This window comes from Lissotriton helveticus, chromosome 8 (genome assembly GCF_964261635.1).
Source record: "Lissotriton helveticus chromosome 8, aLisHel1.1, whole genome shotgun sequence".
NCBI lineage: Eukaryota > Metazoa > Chordata > Amphibia > Caudata > Salamandridae > Lissotriton > Lissotriton helveticus.
The window spans coordinates 427,445,283-427,467,722 of record NC_136069.1 but is presented as its reverse complement, the minus strand read 5'-3'; the positions used below and the strand labels follow the sequence as shown (position 1 = coordinate 427,467,722).

The 22,440-nt window shown below is 45.6% G+C and overlaps 1 protein-coding gene across 2 annotated transcripts in view; it reads left to right on the top strand.

Annotated features, from left to right (window-relative positions):
- The window catches only part of EPSTI1 (epithelial stromal interaction 1), a 319,077-nt gene that overhangs the window by 165,686 nt on the left and 130,951 nt on the right, over positions 1-22,440 (top strand). The window contains exon 1 of one of the 2 annotated variants that reach the window (XM_078657289.1): positions 8,965-9,684. The exons of the other annotated variant lie outside the window; for it this stretch is intronic. Coding sequence (XP_078513415.1) covers positions 9,518-9,684 — 167 coding nt within the window. The 5' untranslated portion in view covers positions 8,965-9,517. Of the gene's footprint in view, positions 1-8,964; positions 9,685-22,440 lie in introns of those variants that run through there. 2 annotated transcript variants of the gene reach the window in all.

Here is a 22,440-nt window from a genome sequence, read left to right as displayed (position 1 = left end):
CGATAGAACAGTGCCGCTCTTTTCTCTTCTGGCCAATTCGTTTCGATAATTAGCTTATTGAATTGGGTTAGATAAGTAATCAAGTCTTTGGATCCTTGACGTAATTCTAGTAACTCATTGTCGGTAGCCTGGGAAATCCTTCTCCTGTCAAAAATTCTGAGAAACTCACTTTTGAACCGGGCAAAATCAGAAAGAATGGGGTCATCTTCCGTGACTAACGGCATTGCCCAATTGGCAGCATCCCCTCCTAGATAAGATAAAGGCTACTCTAGACTGAGCATCAGGGAAGAGTGTGGGACGGCACATGAAAGTAAAGAGCATTGCGTTAAAAATGTTTGCGCCTTTTGTGGGTCTCCTAAAAATCTTTCAGGGGCTGCTAGGGGAATTAATGGGGAGACTGAATGGATAACCTGTGCAACTGCCTTGGGGTCTGTACTTGGAATACTGGTACTGGGAGTTGGGGTACTCTGGACAGGGTTTCCCATAGCCCAACCATCAACCTTTTGGGCAAGTAATTCCTGTTTTAAATTTTTATTCTCCTCTCTAACCGCCCCAATCTCCCTTTGGATTCCCTCAAGTATGGCACCTAAGGCCTTAAGATCCATTCCCTCAGCCATTCTGCCCGGGCGAAGTAAATTCTTGGGCACTTCAATCTGTCAGAAGGCTCCAGTCCCTTCGCAAAGGCAGGATGGATGCTAGTCCCAATCGCCACCCTCCCAGTGCCACCGCTACTATAGCGAAGTCACCAGTAAGGGGGAAAAGGGGAAGTGGATAAGAGAAGAGACACTCTGTAAGCTGCTGTCACCACAATGACGGTTGGATTTTTCTGTAGGACTCTTCCGTACTGTTCTGAGGTGTCTAATACACAGAGGAGGAGAGGGAAGGAATAAGACAACAAACCCACATCTCTACACGACTCTAAATACTTAATTTAAGCTTATCCTACCAGCTGCTTCCAAATTATCGCTACTCTTCTATGTTTGATAATGTTGTTTACAGGAAGCCTTCTTGCTGAGGAGGAAAAGAGCTTTGATTACTTTTAAATCCCAAATACTGCTCTGGTCTAATTCTCTATCTATTCCCACTGATAAATACCTGCAAGACTTTCTGCAACAACCTTGTAACTGGATTCTGTGATAGTCCAAATTAATATCCAAAGGCTATATAGTTCGCAGACTTTGGCCAATGTCAATCCTCCCGGTAGCGCGCAAAAAGGTACAGGGAAGGCAAAGGGGGAAGGAAAAGATAGGGCAAGCGCAAGAGAAGGGTTAGGTGTTATTGGTCAGATAGCGCTACGCAGTACTTGGCAGCAAGGCTTGTCTTACTGTCGGATTCTGGCTTGGGCTTCTGACTTCGTCTGTCGCAATGTTGTGGAACGAAACTGCCTTCCACGAAGACTCCTGCTGCTGACTGACTCGACTGCTGCACTTCGTTTCCACAAAACTCGGAAAAACCTTGCACATTTGAGGTGAACGAATGCTGGAAACGAAGGACTCTTTCAACTAAGAATGACTGAGACTCCGTTAGGTCATTTGCTGACCCAACTAAACTATTCTTCATAACCACCAATTATGAAAATAGACGCGGAGCAGCGGCACTCGAATGCTGCTCCTGAAACAGGTTTGTTGAAGTGCGCACTTCTAAAACCGCGCGCTTCCCTCAACCACTAGACTCTACAACTAATTACTCCTGATAGCGTCATGGCCACTGCGGCGGCCATCTTAGGAAGGAAGGTTTACTTATATACAAGGGCACCAAATGTTAACCCGGCTGGGTTTAACCAAAGTCCGTGTCTTTGCCTGAAACTTAGAACCATAGATTGCAGCGATCTTGTGTTTCCTGACAGTTATGTTAAATGTCAATGTAGTTGGACATCATACTATGCAATGGATATTTTCGAATGAAAAGATCAGTTTGTAATTTCAATTTGTCTTTTCTACTATGTTATTTTTTTGATCATTCTTAGGGAGATTTGTAAAAAACTACTTGTTAGCCTGAAGAAGGAGGGAAATTATCAGATACCACTGAAACGCGTCGCTTCTGTGTCTAAGGAAATATTGAAACCAACACCCGGTCTGAATCTAGGGGGTCAAATTAGAAAATTGGAATAAAACATCTGGTGTGGATGATCCCCTATGCACACATTTGTATGTGATGTAAAAGTATCCCCAGTGCATTGTTTTCAGAGTGTCTACAGTGTATAACAGGGTGTTGCCTTGATGTTTAGAAAATACATCTCTCAATTATCCCGCATTTGTGAAATGTTATGTTTTTAAGATTTTTTAGCATTGTGTTTTGAGAATTTATCTCCAACAGAGATAAGCTTTTTTATATTATAGCTTTTTATATAGTACAAATAAAGATTTGTGATTTTTTACATTATGTTCTGAGTTTCTAATTGGTGCTGGCTAAGTGAATGACGATTGGAGGTAGTATGCGTGTGGTGTTCATATAATAAACAGAGCCCAAAGGGATAATTGTTTATAGTGGTAGCTATTGAATTGTAAGCCATATTTACTGACTCCAGCGGTAACTACAACGGCTGTATATGTTGGTATAAAGCTAAGCTGTCAAGTTGATGATATTTTAAAATTGAATTACGAACCCCTGTTACTTTCAGTTCTTTGAAAATGAAGGTTCTGGAACAGGCTCCCGATCAGTATTATTGGTTTTTGTAACATCATTAAAATGAATGTTCTGACAAAATGTTTGTACTTATTTCGGGCAATTCCATTGCGGGTCCCAGTGTTTTAAATGTCTGGAAGGCGCTACTGGTAGCTTATATGGGGTTATAGGCTGGCTAAACATGCTGTTCATTTTCTTTAACTCCCATACAAGCGGGGGGGGGCTACAGCTACCCGATTTTAAGTTATATTTTGGGCAGCATTCGCCAACCTTTTACGTAATCTGCTAATCCTGGCAGAACCAGATACATCAGCTTTCGGATATCGACTTGCATTCGTATCGAAATATGGGCTTTTTTTCTATAGATTTGGAGATACCAATTACCACAGACATGTTCGATTTAAAGTTGTAAGGGATATCATATGTATATGGCAGGAAATTTGAGTTAAATAGTCCTTAGTAATTCTAAATAAAGATACACAACTATGGGATAGCCCTGCCTTTTCACAATTATTTCACAACCCAGTGGGCAAAGGCTGTGTAAGATTGGGGGTTGAGACCGCTGGGCAACTCTATGATCTAAACAGATTTTGTTCATTCGCAAGGCTTCAGGTCTCTTTTGATCTCATCATTTTTTTAAAAATTTTTACAGGTCAGGGATTTATTTATCAGGATATTAATTTGCGCTCGATCTTGAAGGTATGGAGTTAACATCAGATTTATATAAGCCATCTAAAAAGCCTTTGATCAGTACAATCTATCAAGGTTTCTGCCAGTATAGTATTGATATCATGCTACTCGTGGCTAAGTAGAGCAGGTTGCCCTCTTCTGGGATCCTCGCTTCTGAAATCCAGAGTGCTCTGGACATTGTTGATTGCTTGGTACACTATATTAATTTAAAATGACAGCAATTTAAGACTATTTGTTTATTGTATTATACACCAGAGAAAATGTCAAAATGGGGCGAGGAAAACGGCACTGATAAGACTAGATGTCCTAAGTGTGGCTGGTCAGCAGCAGATATTGTACAAGTTTGCTACGTATCCTGCTGTACACACATTTTTGGATGGAGTGTCCAAATTAGGCTTTGAAGTCCAACTATCTCCTAAAGGGAATTTGATGGGCGTTAAGTCAGAACATAATTAGGGTATGAAACCCGTGCTCTCAATACTTGTTTCAGCTCAGCTCTGTATTGCCAGGTCTCTTTCTCTTCCAAAGCTAGCCGAGTGGTGGGCTTCTATTTGACAGATATATGAGTCTGAATTGGCTTTGGCCAAAGCTAGATGGCTCTCATCCCTTTAAAAACTTGTTCGATTGTGGATGGGTTTTAACTGGGAGTCTTTAAACAGATTTATGAGTAAACTAATGTTTATCATATATTATTCGATATCTGGTGTAATTATGCTGCTTTTTTTTGTATATTAATGTATAGTGTTCTGTTACTTTGTTTTCCATTCTCTAGACCAAACTCTAAATCTTGAATCGTGTGTTATGTTTATAATTGGGTTGATCCCCTATGTTTTGAATTTGAACTTATAAGTATTGACCATATCTGACTTGATAAAATAAAAGAAAAAATTAAAAGAAAAACCAGACAAATAGTACATGGAAGCGGATAATCACTTGTTTACTGGTTAGCATCAAGAAACGAAGTGTTAACCAACGTTGTACACTAAGAATTCAGGTATCTGTTACCAGTTTCAGGTTTCTATTGCCACTTAAAATTCAACAGTGGTTGTTTTCAGTACACGAGTGTTTAGGCTGCCTGATGTAGACCAACTTGAGTAGAACTGATTTCCTATGTGTTTGAGATAGGTGGGACTATTTAACAAACTGCATTCGTATTCCAAATCCAAAGTGAACAATTCATGCAAAAAATGTTCTTGCATAGCTAGTGATCATGGAGAATGTGTGTTAATGTGCTAAAAATTAGGTGTGTTCTGTAAATAGCATTATGTTTAGATGAACCTTTCACTGCCAGTGTTTATATACATTGTATGACGCAAGGGCAGTTTGGGGGTTAACCATATAAGGTAGTTAAGGTGTTTGGAGAGTGAGGCCTCATGATCTGTGCAACACCCTATTTGTTTTGTACTGTACATAATATGTGAATGTCTGTGATATATGTATAAAAATCAATCAATCATTGGAATTGTAAAGCGCACTACTTACCCGTGAGGGTCTCAAGGCGCTGAGGGGAGGGGGTGCTGCTACTGCTCGAAGAGCCAGGTCTTGAGGAGCTTCCTGAAGGTGAGGAGGGTGTTCCAGGTATTGGCGGCGAGGAAGGAGAAGGATCTGCCGCCGGAGGTTGTTCGTTGGATGCGCGGGACGGCAGCGAGGGTGAGGCTGGCGGAGCGGAGTTGGCGTGCGGGGGGGTGGAAGTTGAGACTGTTGTTCAGGTAGGCTAGTCCGGTGTTGTGGAGTGCTTTGTGTGCGTGGGTGAGGAGCTTCAAGGTGATCCTCTTGTTGATGGGGAGCCAGTGCAGGTCTCATAGGTGGGAGGTGATGCAGCTGCGTTGAGGGATGTTGAGGATCAGGCGGGCGGAGGCGTTCTGGATGCGTTGCAGCCGTTGTAGGTGTTTGGTCGGGATTCCTGCGTGGAGTGCATTGCCGTAGTCCAGCCTGCTGCTGACGAGGACTTGGGTCACCGTTCTTCTGGTTTCGGTCGGGATCCACTTGTAGATCCTGCGAAGCATGCGGAGGGTGTTGTAAAAATGTCTCTAGCTTTCCTACCACAGTCTAGTTCAGTGCTTTAACCCATTCCGTGCTCCCGTCGGCCAACAGCTGATGGAAGCACTCCCTACCTGGTGCTGCGCACAACCGTTGGCTGAAACAGCCCCGCCCACCCTTCAGAACGCCCGCACCCCAGCGGAATGTTCGCCACAGTGAACGGGTTAAATGGGACTCTACTGACCAGTACTGAGTACCTGCACTTCTGAATTTTCATCCCTTAAGTACGGGCACTTCTCATTGGGCAAGGAGAGTACGGGTACTCATACGGGTCGCAAAGCAAGTTTAACTCAGAAGAAGATAAAGATGCTGCTGAACAGCTGCCGAGAAGCATGCAAGTCTAAGAGGCAAAATTTGCTTATGACTATGACTCGCAAGAAACCTAAGTGATGACAACATGATGTAGCAGCAGGCTGTGCCAGGACATCTCTGTAGCCAGGTTGAGGTGTAACGGGGTGAACAAGTGACAGTGAGGTAGAGTGAATGGTAATCGAGGCACAGCAGAACGGACATCAGCAAAGATGAGCACTTGTAAAAACAAATGTATCGACTGATATGTAAGCTTGTGTGAGTGTCACTATGTTCCTGTGCGTGTATGCGTGTGTCGGTGCTGTTGTTTCCAGTAAACTTAGCTGGTATATAGCTGCCAGCACCATAGGCCTTGCATCAGGACAGCCTGTTCTGTCTCTGAATCCTACCCACCAGGGTTAGCTTGTAGAAGTTCAGGGCTTCTCGATCTCACCAGTGGGGATCTGCCTTTTTCTGTGGGGAGGCCGCACTGGCTCAAAACAAATGTACCTCGGCTCCAAGAAACCATTCCTTTTAATAAAAGGCTTTTTCCCCTGCTAGGGTTTAAAGTGGTTAAACATGTTACGGTTTGTACAAGCCATGCATGTTTAAAGGTCATACGTGGGATACTCAGTAGGGCTGCTCTGCAGGCATGCATTTTAAACTGCCCATTTTGTTTAACCTACCCTCCAGCTCATTGGGATCTACTGCTTGTATTAAAAGACACCGATTGGTGTATAATTTGAGGCTGCAATGCTAATGGTTTCATAAATGTATTTACGCTTCATTTTAGTGGAAAAAACGGCCCAGGTAATTCTTCGTGGTACAAGTGCGGTATAGTAATGGGTTGGGGGTAAACCATTGATTGCAAAGAGCATTGTTTAATTGTAGGGACAACGCCAGAGGGATTACCCCAATTTTTCCTATGGTTTATTTTCTCTAATGTATAGGTCATGGAGTAGAGTAAACTATGTAAAGGCAGCTTGGTCAGTGTAATGTGTTTGAAGTGTTTGGAAACTGTTGAGATAAAACATTAGAAAACCACAGATGCTAGAATGAGCTCTAAGGGGCAGATTTACAAGCCCCAGGCAACACTTTTACACCGCCGTTGTGTCAGTTTTCTGATGCAGTGGCGTCGTAAACAATGCATATATCCAAAAGGAGGGGAGGTAAAGGATCAAGATCTGATCTAGGGGCTCAGATTACCATTCACGGAAAAGTGAGAATGGAAGGTCCAGCCACAGTCAAAGCCCCAAAGGCAATAACTAACAAAAGCGACTAGGCCGTTCCTAAGGAAACAGGAAGAAGGGGAAGAGAGCGGTCACGAGGGGGTAGGAATAGTGCTCAGTGGAGGACTATCCTGGGTGTCTAATTTGTTGGATATAATGGCCTCACACACCCTTGCGAGTGTCATGCTTCATCATCGGCAGTGCTCCTCGTTGGACAGGCGGTGCAATGTCCAACGGGCTCACCTCAAAGAGGGGCTCTTTGGCGGAGATCTTTTATCCAACTGCCTATGGGTGAAGTGTGGGTGAGGGGCCAGGAGAAGGAGGATAGTGTGAGTGAGGTTAAAATGTGGCACAAGGTACTGGAGATCAATTTATTCTGGTGGTCCCTTGCCACAAGTAAAATCAAGAGATAGCCTGTAAACGCAGGAAATTTAGGATTCCACGTCGCGGTACAGGACTAAAGTGCATTCAGTGTGGTCAACATGTTTCTCGCCTAAGCACATAGGCTGCGATTCTTCAGGACCTATTCTTTAACTATCACAAAAAACATGACCTAATAAAGTATCAGTTTTGTTATATCATCAGTTGTACTACCTGTATGGTACTCCTCTTGCATAATGGTCAAGGTGCGTAGGTGTCAACAGTACCCGGTAGATCTGACATCAAGGGGGAACCATAGGGGTTTAAGGTTCAGTCTGCCTCTGTCAGCGCCCGTTGTGCCTACCCATATCCACCGGGTGATATAACAAAACTGAGGTGAGCCCGTTGGACATTGCACCGCCTGTCCAACGAGGAGCACTGCCGATGATGAAGCGTGACACTTGCAAGGGTGTGTGAGGCCATTATGTCCAACAAATTTGACACCCAGGATAGTCCTCCACTGAGCACTATTCCTACCCCCCTCGTGACCGCTCTCTTCCCCTTCTTCCTGTTTCCTTAGGAACGGCCTAGTCGCTTTTGTTAGTCGTAAACAATGCACCACGTTGCAACACATTTACAATGTGGCGCATCTAGGGAGATGGGTCACATTATACCTGCGTCAGGTATAATTTATGCAGGGTGGGCGTTCCGACACAAGAAAGCATCATAAAAGTGACAGTAAAATCTACAAGATTTCACTGCATCACTTCTATGAAACCACTGCGTCAAAACTTTATGCCTGCTTGAAGCAGGCATAAGGAGTAACGCAGCACAATAGGAAAAGGCATTCCTGAGCATTGCTGTAGTTGCGTCGCACTTGCCAGAAGACTCAAACAATACGTGACCTTTGCTCCAACAGATGCGTGACGCATCTGTCAATCCTTGTGCCACGGTGCGCTGCATTGTAAATGCGACGCATCCATGGTGGCTCAAGGGTTTTTTGTCTGATGCAATTGAACTGAAGCATCTCTAAAAAAAAATGGGAGATGCGTCAGTTCTTGTAAATGTGCCCCATGGTATATAGTTGGTCAAGTTTTCTTTCTTAAGGACCCACAATATTCGTTACTGTGCACGGTATACAATTACAAAAAAACATATGTGTCATGTACTGAGGTAATCAGTACACATGGAAAATCAGAAAGATAATATTAAAGGTACACTTTTTTACACATATGGACAAAAAGCATACTCCAGGAACGCTCAAAATCTCAATCTATTTAATTGTTCACCCTGTCCTCGCCTCTTAGCCCCACCCCAAACGCATCCCCTCGTCCACAGCTCAATTTATTGAGTACCTGCTCTTATTTTTCCCCATTTAAAGCACTGGTCTAGTTAAAACATCAAGACTAATTGGTAATAAGAAAAGTATTATTAGAGATAATTTATAATGTAAAACTTCCTGCTGCCATCGCCAGCAGACAATGAGAACAGCAAGTAGGTAACTTCGTAGAAATGCAACTGATGTTCAAATAATGAAAACGGGAGGCTGCGTTTCCAGCTCTTCAGGGCTATTCTTTTCTGAAGTTAAGTCGTTAGCAGAAAATAGGGTATATATGTATTAGTAAGGTTTTTAAACCAATGCTAACCATTTGATGATGTTCTTATGGTCTCAACATCAGGTCTGCCTGCATCCACCGCACATAATGCTGATTTGTTTCCGTTTGTCTGGTCGCTATAGCTACCGAGCAAGAGTAAAGGAGAGAAAACACAGGCTCCGACAAACAAAACTTTCTTCTAACTTGCTGAATCTCTAGACTTCGCACTCCATGACGCCGTAAATCAAATAAAGTGGCCAGAGTCCGCCTCTAGTCGGTGTCCACAGTACGTTGGGATTGCGCCCGAATCCTGCACCTGTGCGAAGGTGGAAACTGCCGCCGGCGAAAAGGGGTGGGTTTTGGGTTAGACCGGCGTATGACGTTCTGGGAGGCCCCAGGAACAAGAATTTAAAAAAAAATCGAAATCGAAGAATCGAAACTGATCAGCAGCAAGGAAGCTGGTGTTCTGCCTTTTGTCCTTCATTCCGCAATTTTAGTAGAAGTGAGTGGAGCGCAGAGGATCTGTTGGAAAGCCAGGCGCTGCTTCTTGACGGTACCCAGCTTTGGCCTGAAACCCCGCGAGTAACCCCGGGAGAGAGCGAGTTTAGCGTTTTCGAACACAAACACCCGGAGCGAGCGCTGCGCTCTCTATCTTGGTCGCCGCTGCCAATACAAGTTAGAGCTATCTAAATGTCTGCCACTCGCTCAATGACGACGCACGGCCGGGCAGCACAGCAGGGGAGATCCCCGGGGGTCAGGAGCTACTCGGAGCAAGGGGCCGCCGCAGGCCACCGCGGTACAGTGCCCGGCCAGCAGGAGTCACCCGACGCCCACCAGCAACGGACGCAGCCCGAGGGGTGAGTAGAGCGCCTACCCACCCAAACCACATTCCTTGTGAAGTTACTAAAAAAACTTCTCTGGTGAAACTCACCTGTTTAATCTGTGAACGTCTCCTCGTCTCTTAAACGGAGACGTTGGAGAGATTTGGTTTAGTGGTTAGAAGCTGCTCACCGTAGCATAGGTTCAAATATCGGCCTGGCCAACGTCCAGTGATTTTGCACAAATCTTGTTATCTTCCTGTGCCAAAAAACCCAAAATAGAAAATGTGTAACATAGTCTACTTCTAGCGTAAAGCGCTGTTTCAAAAAAGTAGTGCAGTAAGGAGCGCTAATAGTTTCAAGGCAGAGAGATATGCGGCACCTGTTTCCTTGTCAGATTTGTATGCTGCAAATTCCCTTGCTGAGAGGGGCGTGGTTGGTTTCGTTTTCTCCGTGGCTTTCCTCTCCTTACTTTCAGTTCTCATTCTGTTTTGTCCACCCACCTACGTTTTTTAGGTCTCAGAGTCTGGCGAAAGCTGATCTCACCATGCAGAGAGCTTCTTGGAATCAATACGGATTACAATGCCATGTCTCAGGTCTGCCTTCAGTTTTCACTCGTGGGCGTCGTTTGGGGTCACAAATTATGCAAAAGGCAGTGCAATGATTGTACCAGAGGCATTTCAATCCCTCCTGTTTTCCACCCTGTCCCCTTTTAGCCCCGCCCACCGGGATTGGATCTTTTACTCAGTACACACACTCCTTTAATTATTAGCTATGCACTTTTTTCCCACTTGTGTAACGTGTTGCAATAACAATCGGCCGCGCTTGTTTTTATTTGCACGGCTTGTGCCCAGCTCGGCCGTGCTTGTTTTAATGTCTTAATTTTTTTTTTCCAGTGCTGGTTTACTTTATTTCAGAGCACGACGCCTGATTTAGGGGCACCGCGCTCCGTTTAATTATTTATTTATACTTTTTTTTCAGAGTGTTTGTTCTTGGTATGTCTCTATTTACCCTTTGAAGTCTTTAAGGGGAGGGCCCTTTTAAACCATTCCTTTCGGATCCCTCCTGTGTCCGGGTAGCCTCCCGCAGGCCCTCCGGCAGCGGGGGACAGTTGCGGTTTATAAATAGTATAAGTAGCATTTCCTGCCCCGGGCAGCTCGCAGGAGGCGCTGGTAACTAACGCAACTAGCTGCTCGCTAAGATAAGGCTGCTTCATTGAGCGCAGCAGCGAGCGGACAGACAGACCTCCATCCAGCCCGGGCCACAGGCGGCCCTTCATCGAGCCAACAACCCCTCCTCACAAGCTGCGGCCAGGCAGGGGTTCGTCTCCTTCTGTGCCCTGCAACAGACTGAGAAAGCTGTGTACTAGACCATCCATCGCCTATTCTGAATGGATGAAGAAATGAATGGACTTGCGCGGCGCTGTAAACTGCCCTATCGTACTATCGGAAAATAACTTTTTTATGGACCCGACCACCCCTTCCTCGGATTTAGTGTGACCCGTCCAGTTCCAGGGACAAGCTGGCCTCTGAGTCTCGAGTGTATATGGCTCTTAACTATGTTTTGCATGAGTTCGGAAAAAGTTGACCACTCATTCCTTGGGCTTAAAGTGGGGTCTGTCCACCCAGTCCTCTGACCTGAAAAGAAGTTGGCCATCTGTTTTTAAGGTTTGGGAGAGAGGCTTATCCGGACCCGAGGTTCGGAGAGGAGCTGTCATCTGATGTTTCAGTTTGGAAGTGCGGTACCTACACATTTATTGGGTTCGGAGTGGGCTCCCACCCTTCCTCTCCGAAGCCACCAAGATCATCTGCGGCGTATCCCAAGGCTCATCCCAAAGCTGTTCAACGTCTACAGGGCAACGCTCGCCCACATCGCACGACGGCACAACCTCAACTTCATCTCCTACGCCGACTACACCCAGCTGATCCTCTCCCTCACCAAGGACCCCCATACCGCCAAAACCAACCTGCACAAAGGAATGAAGAGGCCGTCGCCGACTGAAGCTGAACTCTGACAAGACGGAGGTCCTCATCCTTGGATCCACCCCCTCGGCCTGGGACAACTCCTGGTGGCCGACTGCACTAGGAACACCCCTAACTCCCACCAACCACGCACGCAACTTAGGGGTCATCCTCGACTCTACCATCTCCATGACGAAGAAGGTCAACACAGTCTCCTCCTCCTGCTTCAACACCCTCCACATGCTCTGCAGGATATTCAAGTGGATCCCCCCGAAACAAGAAAGACGGTCACTCAGACCCTCGTCAGCAGTAGACTGGACTACAGGAACGCCCTGTACGCAGGAGCCTCGGCCAAACTCCTGAGACGGCTCAAACGCATCCAGAACGCCCCCGCCCGCCTGATCCTCAACATCCTGTGCCGCAGCCACTTCACGCCCCACAGGAGAGACCTGCACTGGCTCCCAGTCAACAAGAGGATAACCTTCAAACTCCTCACCCACGTACACAAGGCACTCCACAACACCGGCCCAGCATACCACAACAACCGACTCAACCTCTACACCTCCAGCTCTGCTCCGCAAACCACGCCCTCGCCACCATCCCCCGCATCCGTAGAGTGACCGCCGGCGGCAGATCATTCTCCCACCTTGACGCCAAGACATGGAACACCCTCCCCATCCGCCTACGGCAGACCGAAGACCTTCTGACCTTCATAGAACTTCTCAAGACCTGGCTCTTCGAACAGTAGCAGCCCCCCAGTGCCTTGAGACCCTCACGGGTGTGTAGTGCGGTTTACAAATGCTTGCTTGCTTGATTGATTGATTGATTGACCACCCATTGCTTATAGTTAAACCAGGGGCCGGCCTTCCAGTCCTCAAGATTTTGTGGTAGGAAGGGAGGGGGTGACATTCCTGAGCTTTCAGTTTAGTTTCCGTCACGCCTGACACATGTCGCTAGTCCACGCTTTTCAACCAACTGCATAATATACGTATTTGTAGCGGGATGTGTTTCTTGGCGCTAGCTACGATAAACATATTAGTGGTGCTTATTTTGCCAATCAATAGGATGCGGTGGGACACCTCCTCCCCCCTCCCCCCTTTCCCCCTGGGGGTTGGAAGCCGTGACCCGGGGTCTCTTCAGCTGATGCATCAGTCCACTGAGTCACGTGATCCCCTGTTTGTACTGTGGGACTTGAGTTTTCTCCTCGTTTTCACAAATACAAATATGGATTAAAAAATCCACATGTGCACAGGGGTGTTGGCCGGAAAGCTGCGACTGACTCAAGGTGTGAGAACACGGGGTTACTTAGAAATGACGTCACTACCGGGTGGGGACAGAGACTTTTGATGAGGATAGAGGGTGGCAGGAGACTTCCTTTTATTGCGAGCAGAGGACATGAATGGGGCCTGACTCTTTTGGGAGGTGGCCGGGGGAGGTGTGGGCTGCTCTTGCTGGGGTTGTATGTGCTGAAGCTGGCCCGGATCTGCCCCTGTTAATGAGGCAGGGGGCTGCGGGTGCCAGACGGTCCATACAATGTGTGACACGCTGAGCAGTCCCAGGATGAACAGGGCTATGAAGCCAGGACTCCCTAACGGTGCACACGTGACGTACTCACTCTGCAGCTACAGGGAGCTGCCACTGATGGCGGGGCAGTGCTTACTTTGAGCCGGTGGGCCCACCAGTACTCATTTTTGCGGGACCAGCGCCCATTTTTCCTCATCGGACTTTCACCCAGAGCAATAGAGCGAAACAACAAAAAAGGGGGAAAGCAGGAACAGAAAGCCACAAAACTGTGACAAAAGAAAGAAAGCAGAGATTAAAAAGAATGTGCATGGGTGAGATATAGGGCGGGGAGTGTCTGGTGGCGGGTTAAAGGGGAGTGAGGTGGAATCACGACCGCATAGCCTTGGAAGTCACTCTGACATTCAGTCGCACTGGCCACAGGCTTGTGACCCAGCTTAGGACCCGGGATGCATTATTTTACAAATAAGCCCCCAGGGAGAGTGTGTCAGTGACTGGTGCAGTCTGTGGTCGGTGTGGATGGCACATGGTCTGCCACTGATGGCAAAGAGGGGCTGCCTCTGTCTGAGGGGCCGGGCGCAGTCGCTGCTGTGCTTCTATTGCAGGGGTTGTGAAATCTTGGTAGCTGAAGGTTGTTGCACTTGGAAACGCGTGTCCATCATAAAGCAGTTTTCAGTAAAGAAAACGTGAGGTGCGCAGGAAATTTTGAGTGTGTTTCTCCTCCCACCCCTTCACACTGTTGTGTCGATTTTAGATACCGTATATAGGTTTCCCGATTTAGGTTCTTATATAGGCACAATTCGCATTGCCCATATTTAGGCATAGAAATCCTACCCTTAGGCATTATCCATGCTAAACAAATACAGGCATGGCCACCTACATCTCTCCATCCACGTCACAACGAGTTCTTGGAAAACCAGACTTTTAAGCCTTTAGGACTTCCCCTTGCTTGGATTATTGATTTTCTCCAAGAACTCTTTATTATGCATGAACATCTATTCCTTAGGGGTTCATTCATGACGTTCTTCTGCCCGACTTTTACGTCAATACTGGCATTCCTAAACACCTTCAAGGTATAAATATACCTTCACTTACCATGACAAATCACGGTACGGTCCAGCTGTATACTTGCACGGCATAGCTACGCGGCTTGCCATGGCAAGTTCGGAAGGAGATAGAGTCCCCGCCTAATGCACTGACCAGACGTTGTCATCCTCCTCGCAGAGAATCCAGCTCCAGTGTTTCTGACTCCCCTTGCGGGGTGTTAGAGATCGAGACCCGGAAAGAGATTTCAACCTCTCTCATTCTAAGATATGGAGCAGACTAGAACCTAGAGGGACTCTTGGCAACTCTTGGCAAAACCAAACTATAGCTAAAACTAGACTATAGACAAACAGCATCTATTTCTTACCTCGTACTACACTTAGGTTAGGTACACTGGGGTAGAACTAGCTACAAGCACCAGTTGAGTATTTATATTTTAGCCTGTGTTATTTGTGTATGTATGCATTTTTATGAATATATGTCATAGATACAAACCATGCTATTGCAGTTTTATCTTATCTTACTGCTAACGCTGTTCGTATAATACTTCACATTCTGTCTTACGATTGTAGCAGCTCATATCTCTTGCACAAGAAATAAGACTGTTCAATAAACCCCTTTTTTATTGAAACGCCTTCTATCTATTTCTGTGTAACCTCTGTAGAAACGAAGCATGCACGATTGACCGAGTGAAACTGTTATCTATTGTTTCCACGATTCTGAGACTGTTCCAATTCTAAAAGGGAAATAAAGTTGCCATGTTTATGCGGTTGTCAGAAACTAATCCCTTCTTGTTCATTCGAGAAGTTTCTAGTGACCTCTGAGTTAGCTGGCACACAAAAGTAATTATGTTTAATGTACTCGATAGAGGCATACTGACCTCAGTCCTATGCCACAACTATAGTGTATATTATTCCAATGTGCAGAGCCTATCAGGGATATAGGAACTACAATACAACACCACAACCTCAAACTGTCAGTTTCCATCCACCTCTGATTTTCTTACCGATACATAAATTAAGACGCGTCAGTCGCTGGGCGTTTGGTGGGGATGGTGTGTGGGAGCACCTCACTACAGGCCATCACGCAAACTGTTCCAAGTCCTGAACCTTTTACCTACAAATCATAGTACTCATTTGAGTTTGTCAAATTATTTCAATAGAAGCAACTGCAACACCCAGAATGCATTTGGCTGATACATACAAGCCTAGGACCCGAACCTGTGTGACATGGCCTGGAGTTAGTTGGTCACTCTGGTTGCTGTGCTTTACCTATTTATTCTTCTGCACTTGACATTACTCCAGTGGGTCTAACTAGGACCTGATCTGTCCCTGATACTCAGACGGTCCATAAAAGATCTATTTCCATGAAGTAAATTGAATGAAATGATAAAGTCAATAGTAATCCTAAAAATGTAGACTGTCCTTCATAAACCAATGTTGGGAACCCCTCCTTTTCGCTCTGGTTACTCCCCTTTATCTGTGCTAGGCCTTTTATCTTGGAAGAGGAGCTGACCCTCAGGTCCGTGGGTTTGGTAGTGAGAACATCATTTGTTGAGAAGGAAGCAGACTCCTCCTTGGACTCAAAAGGTCTTTGGTGTGGAAGGAGAGGTGGCAATCTGTTTCTAAGATTTGGATGGAATAGTATCATCACTTTAGGGTTGAGGTGACCATCTCGACATTTGCTTGGAAGTTATCCAACCTGGCCATTTTCAAAAGTTTGGATGAGAGTTGAGCATCCGGTCCTTGGGTTTGGGGAGAAAGTATGGTTGGGTTGCGTTTGCATCACTTTTGTTTGCATCACTATCCTCATCAGAGGAGAGACGTGGCTAAGGATGATTGGGTTGCGTTTGCATCACTTTTGTTTGCATCACTATCCTCATCAGAGGAGAGACGTGGCTAAGTCCCGTGACGGCTAAGAGTCCTCATATCTGGGCAGAGCACAGTGATTTACTTTAGTTTCAAACCCAGCAAAAAAAAATCCAAGCACAAGCGGCTTGTTTTTCTGTCACTGGCCGCTCTTACGGTGCGCTCTTTAATTACCTGTTGACTGCAGAAAGAGTGGGTACAGGAGAGGATGTGGCGTGACGGCAAGAGCTGTCAACTTTGGAACTGGAGATCCAGGGTCGAGTCTCTGAGTACGTTCAAAATCCTGGGATTCTGAGCAAATCAATCTCCTAGTGCCTAAAAACACAAACACGTGACATGTATTTTATCTGGCGCTCGCTAACAGCGCTCTGATATCTTCTGGCTGTGCTCCCACTATAAACATTTTAAAAATAATCACACATCTCAGCGTTATATGGTTAGTGGGTTTGAATGGGGCCACCGCTGTCCCTTGCTGGGCAACTTGCGCTGCACTTGTTCAGTGCATCTATGCTGAGGATGTTCTTGGAAACGGATTTGACGTCATATTTCCTTTCAGTGTGTTTCTAAACAAATATTTTGTTGGCGTGTGCAGTGGTAAACATTAGAAATAAGGTCTTTGAATGTGTGTCTGACTGGCTACTTTTACCTTCTCACCCTGTAGACTCTTAACCCATGTTTGCCGGCAAGAAAGTACGTCAGAAAGCCTGGAACTACATTTTATTTTTATTTTCACACCTTTGTACTCTAGCGTAATGACATAGGGTACAATCGTCTATATTAAAAAAAAAAAAATAATTAAAACAACTCTGGCATACTAAAAGGCATCTATTGAAATGATAACTTACATACCGTAGCGTTTCCAGATGTAGAAGGCACATTTTATGAAATTTAAATATTGAAAAAATACCGATCCCTCAAGCCCAAAGATTGCAAAAGTATGAGACCCTCTTTATGGTTTCTAAAATTGACTTGCATAAAATTAATACTAAACAAGCATTAAAAATGCAATAGGTCTCGCTTTTCATTAAGTTAAAGCCATTTGATTTGCTATACAATACCATTAGCAAAGCAAATGGCTTTGACTTAATCAAAGGCGAGACCTATTGCATTTTCAATGCTTGTTTAAAATGTATCTTCTTTAAAGAGCACACCTGCTCGGTGCCAGGATACCACGGGGGTGGTAGAAGTGCCCTTTTCAAATACACATAAAATAAGTTCATTTTCTATTTGTCTCCAGGCTATGCCAATAATTGAGAATTAACTGGCACTTTACCCTTCCTCTCCTTGTTGCTGCACACAATATTAAAGAATTGGTAAATACAAGTAACATCTCCTAAATCTTTTGAAATGCACTGCCCGCTACTAAAGTTCCAAGGTAATTCCTCAGACGTTGATATTCTTGCCCACCTAGAACTTTGTTGAAGTGATTGAACATGATAAATATTTTTAGAAAGTTGTAGCTGAAATACGAGGGAGAGCCATGGGCACCAGGTTGTAAGTCTAAAGAAAAGGGTTTGGGCTGTGCCAGGAAGTGTGGCGCCTTGCTCTGTTTGCCTTAAGTGTATTTGCTCTGCCGTATGGCATGGTGCAACCAGGATAGGCGAAGTACTCTAAACCCCTAATTGTGGGTGAAGACCCGCACACACTGTTTCCAGAAAACCAAAGTCCTGGGCACACGTAACTAGGTAAATTCCACATTTTGCCAAAGTCTCTTGTATTCAATAATGTTTAGCATATATGATCCACACAAGTTGCTCTTCAAATTGTTTAATCTTTACGAACACAACCAGCCAACACATGTTTCGTCACAATGGGAAGTATCCCTTGACTACTTCAGGGCTGTCAGAAAAGTGTCGGTATCCGGTAAGGTCACTCCGCCGGTGATAATTCCAACCCGGCTGGTCTGGTGAGGAAAGGATAATTGGACAAGTCCTCGGAATAGTAGAGTATCACAAAAAACTAAGTGCCAGAGACCTCTGAAACGAGCATTGGCATAGCCAATAGGTCTCGCGTTTGGGACCTTATAAGTGTTTAGCCATGCAACACTTCATGTTGTTGCACCAATGATATTGTGCTGGATAACTAAACACTTATAAGGTCCCAAAGGCGAGACCTATTGGCTATGCCAATGCTTGTTTTTCCCTGGCGTCTGCAGAGAGGGGCCTGTTGAAACCATTGTCATGGACCAAGGTGGCACTTCTTAGGCCTCCTTTATCTTCCAGGATTAATGCTTGTTTTCATAACCGCTCTAAATTACTAAACACATTCTGGATCCAGGCTGTTTGTTATCTGGAGATATTTATCAGGTGATACTTTTGTGATAGCAGGGTAAGGCAGTGTTAGAGGTGCTGGTCTGATTGGCCAGTGTGTGGGCCGTTTTATGGTTGTTTGTCAAGTAAGCATGCAGTCTACCCATACGTTGCAAAACACCTACAACAGCTTGTCTTTACAAGTTTAACACTGGTCCACTTTGCTAATAGGGCCTCCCTATTTGTTAGCTATCTGAGTTGCTAATGGAGTACACTCGTATTTTGAACCTTGGCAATTTTCTGCCCCAGTTTGACTGTAGGGATAGGAGAGTGAGTGAGCACCACAGAATTGTTTCCAAACATGATAAGGCGGGTTGTTTGTGATTTATCTTTATTGCTACTTCTGAACACGTCCTAAGACCTTGCACTAAAATGCCTACAGACGTAGTGCTTTCCGGGCGCCAATCTACTGCTTGTTTCCATTGAAAGCTATGATTTATGCCTGTTCTTAATTAACAAAGGTGGCTGTCTTCTTCTTTCCTCTCTACAACTGTACATGTTAATGGCTGACATTCCGTGCTTTTAATCGGCATTATCTGCAAATGGCGACCTTAAAAATGGTCAGAGTAAAAAAACAACAACTATTTATACTGATACTTGCAGTTGTCTTTCTTGGAGCGCGGTGGTCTAAGTTTTTGGGGGGCACAGGTTCTCTAAAGCTTTGTTAGACTGGGAAGTGACCACCTTTCATCCATCCTAAACCTGTCTTCTTTTCCACTGCGGTACAAAAGGGGGTGGTGATGGACGGAGCATCAGAACCAATCAAATACTCAAACCCAGTCAAAAGATCTGTTTTTTCTTTGTTCGCCCTAAGTTGGCAGGGTATGTTCAGACGTGAGTCCCTTGCTCACTTTGCCACTGGAGTCAAGCAAGCCCGGCTGAAGACGGCTGTAATGCCAGAAACCGGTCCTGAGAAGCTTGGTTCCGGTCCAGGGAAGACATGGCTTGGCAGTTCGGGCTGGACTGTTCCCATGAAGCACAGGGTCAGACTGATTTGCATATGGCCATGTCTGAACTGGGGTGGCGGAGTGAGCTAAAGAATGGTGATGGATTAAACCCAGATCAGTTGACTGGGGGTGAGTGTTTGTATTGTCAACGCTCCGTCCATCACCACCTTTGGTTTTTCTTCTTTTCCACTGCGCCATACCCTTTTACTCTGCTTGGGTTGTGTTTATTTCAAATGCACCAATGTTCTTGTTGTATTTGAACATCTAGCGCCCCCATCCAATTCCTTTCACTCGTTTTGGTTAAAGTCTACTCACATGCGTCATGCCAGATCATGTTAGTGTCTAAATAGTTTAACAAACTAAAAATGTGCTTCTATTTTGTGTTCTTTTTTGGTCAGTACGGTCGTTTAGCGCTTTTAACATAATCCATTTTAATCTGTGCAGTTTTACTAGTGAATTGGATAACTGCTGTCCGCTGTGCCTGAAATGCAAATGCAATTAAAGAAACACGTGGACTGATGCACGCCGATGGGTGCCCTACTGTGCTTCATCCTAGCAACCACAAAGGAACAACCAGCTCGCTCCTCACTTACTAAAAACCGTGACTTGAAGAAACGGTTCACATCTCTTTCCTTCTTTTATTTAGTTGCTTCCCTGTGAAATTAATCAAAAAAAGAATCCGCGCGCGCCTCGAGCTGAAAGAGGCAGCAGGGGGAGGGGAGAGAGGAGGAGGCCTGTGGCTGTTTCCCTTGCGGGAGCGATAAGGAACCATATGTTAAAGCTCACTCCCGCAAGGGAATCGCCAAACGTGCACACGTTGCATTCAAAGCAATGCAATGCGTGCACGTTTTTTGACTGAAAAACAGAATCGATTACAAAAGGTCTTTTTGCCTATGCAGCAGCGCATGCGCGCTGCGTAGGCGAGACCTAAAAAGGAGATGTGGAGGGACCCAAGTAGATGGTCCACTTGCAAAGTGAGAAAACCAGAGTATCGGTGCGCTCCACTCATAAAGCGCCTGTGCATTAAAATGCGGCGGATTCGCCATAGGAGCAGTTCTGTAGCGGGTGCTCTTCAGGACGGCAACAGGCACTGGTTTACCTCTGCTTCGGAAGTGGTCCTTATTATTGAATACAAGAGACTTTGGCAAAACGTTGCATTTACCTAGTTAAGTGTGCCCGGGACTTTGGTTTTATGGGCGCTGGGTTCACCAAATTGTTGGTGGGACCCTGCTCCAGTCATATGAATATGTCCACTGAGGAGAGATGACTCACCTGGCCCTTTTTTGATCCATTAATAAAGGCATTTTTCAAAGCGAAGAACAACACTATGTGGTTCTTATGCTCGCGCTCTGTCAGTGGCTTATACAATAGCACCCAGGGGTGTGTCTTTGATAACCCCACTTAGAGCAGCCTTTGCATATGCAAATCTCTCCAAGACATAGTGTTTCAGAAACCTGTCTCTAGACATCAGAGCTAAAGCTCCCCTGCATTGTTTAACATCCCCATTGTTAGAAATGGGGTTTCCGGTTGGCTAGAGTATGCACCTAAGCCAGGCAGATCCCACCTCTCTATCAAAGGTAAGGGACTTGTATACCCAAGATAACCCCTGCTCACAGGCTTGGTAGCTCGGCAGAGCAGTCCTGCTTATATCAGTGTGTAAAGCATTTGCGCAACACATACACCCTACGAACACACCAAATGCACCTCAAAAGAGACTACAAACCAGGTTCTATAAAAATATCTCTTATATTGTATATGAACACATAGACCACAACCAAATAAATCACAAATCACTGTGCCAAGCACACCGGCAACACCGAAGGGATCTCATCCCCCCTCCCTCGGGTGTGGTGATGCGGAGCAAAGTCTCTGGTGCTGCGCTTTTCTCTTTGGTTTTCCCCGGCAGCTGGACCCCGCCACCGGGTGGTGTCCGTGTTGCTCAGCAAACTTGGAACTCTGGGTAGGGTTTCCTTGTCATCGCCGCAAGCGGACACACGCACCGGCAGAGAGCACTTCCTCAACACCAAGCTCTCCCCTCCCATGGCCCCAAACACAGGGGACAGTGCCGTGCTTAGAACGCACTGAATGTGAACAACACAGTGCTCACCTCGCACTAGTTCGGAATGCTCCTTTTTCAAAGGGTTAGCACTCTTCACACGCTTGTGCCACAAAATGAAGTGTCCAACAGTGCATACTTGTGGCAGAACAGTCCAGCCCTTCTCCTGCTCCAGACAGGAGCAGCAACTGCAGGCCAATCCACCCCTCACACCATAGAACGGGTAGTGCTCCTCACACAGCTCTTCAGCTCTCCTTCTAGTCAGGTTACTTTGGGATTTAGCAATGATCTTTCTTAAAGTCTTTGATTTCCCTGAGGCTTCCAGCAGGAGACAAGCACACACAAGCCCTTGGAGACCTTCCCAAGCATGATACCACAACAAGGGAAAAATAGTCATTTTCCTCTGCCACAGATACAAGCAGCAGTTTGAGACACATTTACCGGGCTACTCATGTGGGTGCACAATCAATGCTACAGGACCACTAGAAGCATTTGATTTACAGGCCCCAGCACACTCGGTGCACTTTACTAAGGACTTACCAGTAAATCACATATGCCAATCATGGATAACCAATCATAATCACAATATACACAGAGACCATATGCATTTTAGCCCTTATTAGCAGTGTTCAAGTGCCCAGAGTCGTATAGGCACCAAAACAGGTCAGAAAAATAGGAGGCAAAAAGTTTGGTGATAAACCTGCAAAAAGAGCCAGATGTGACACCCATCCACTCTGCTGCTCAAAGTCACAGGAAAACAGTGCTTCCACTGTCAGCCAATTCCTGTCAGGATAACCCAACCTGAAGGTCTGGGCCAGAATATTTGCTCCAGTCCTAAATTATTGGGGGGTCCAAGTATTCTGAGCTTTTATAACCTGGTACCCAAGGGCTAAACCCTCCAAGTAAATGACTTTAAGCTACAGAGCCCATGTCGTCTGGCACCTCTCCCCTACCACCTGGAACCTCATTTAGGGTGAGGGAGCTAGCTTTTCCTAGTCATCCCCTTGGGCATTGATTCATCAAAATGCCAGGGGTAGCGGAAGTTGCATCATATACCAGTTGACCTTAATGACATCACAGGAAGTGATT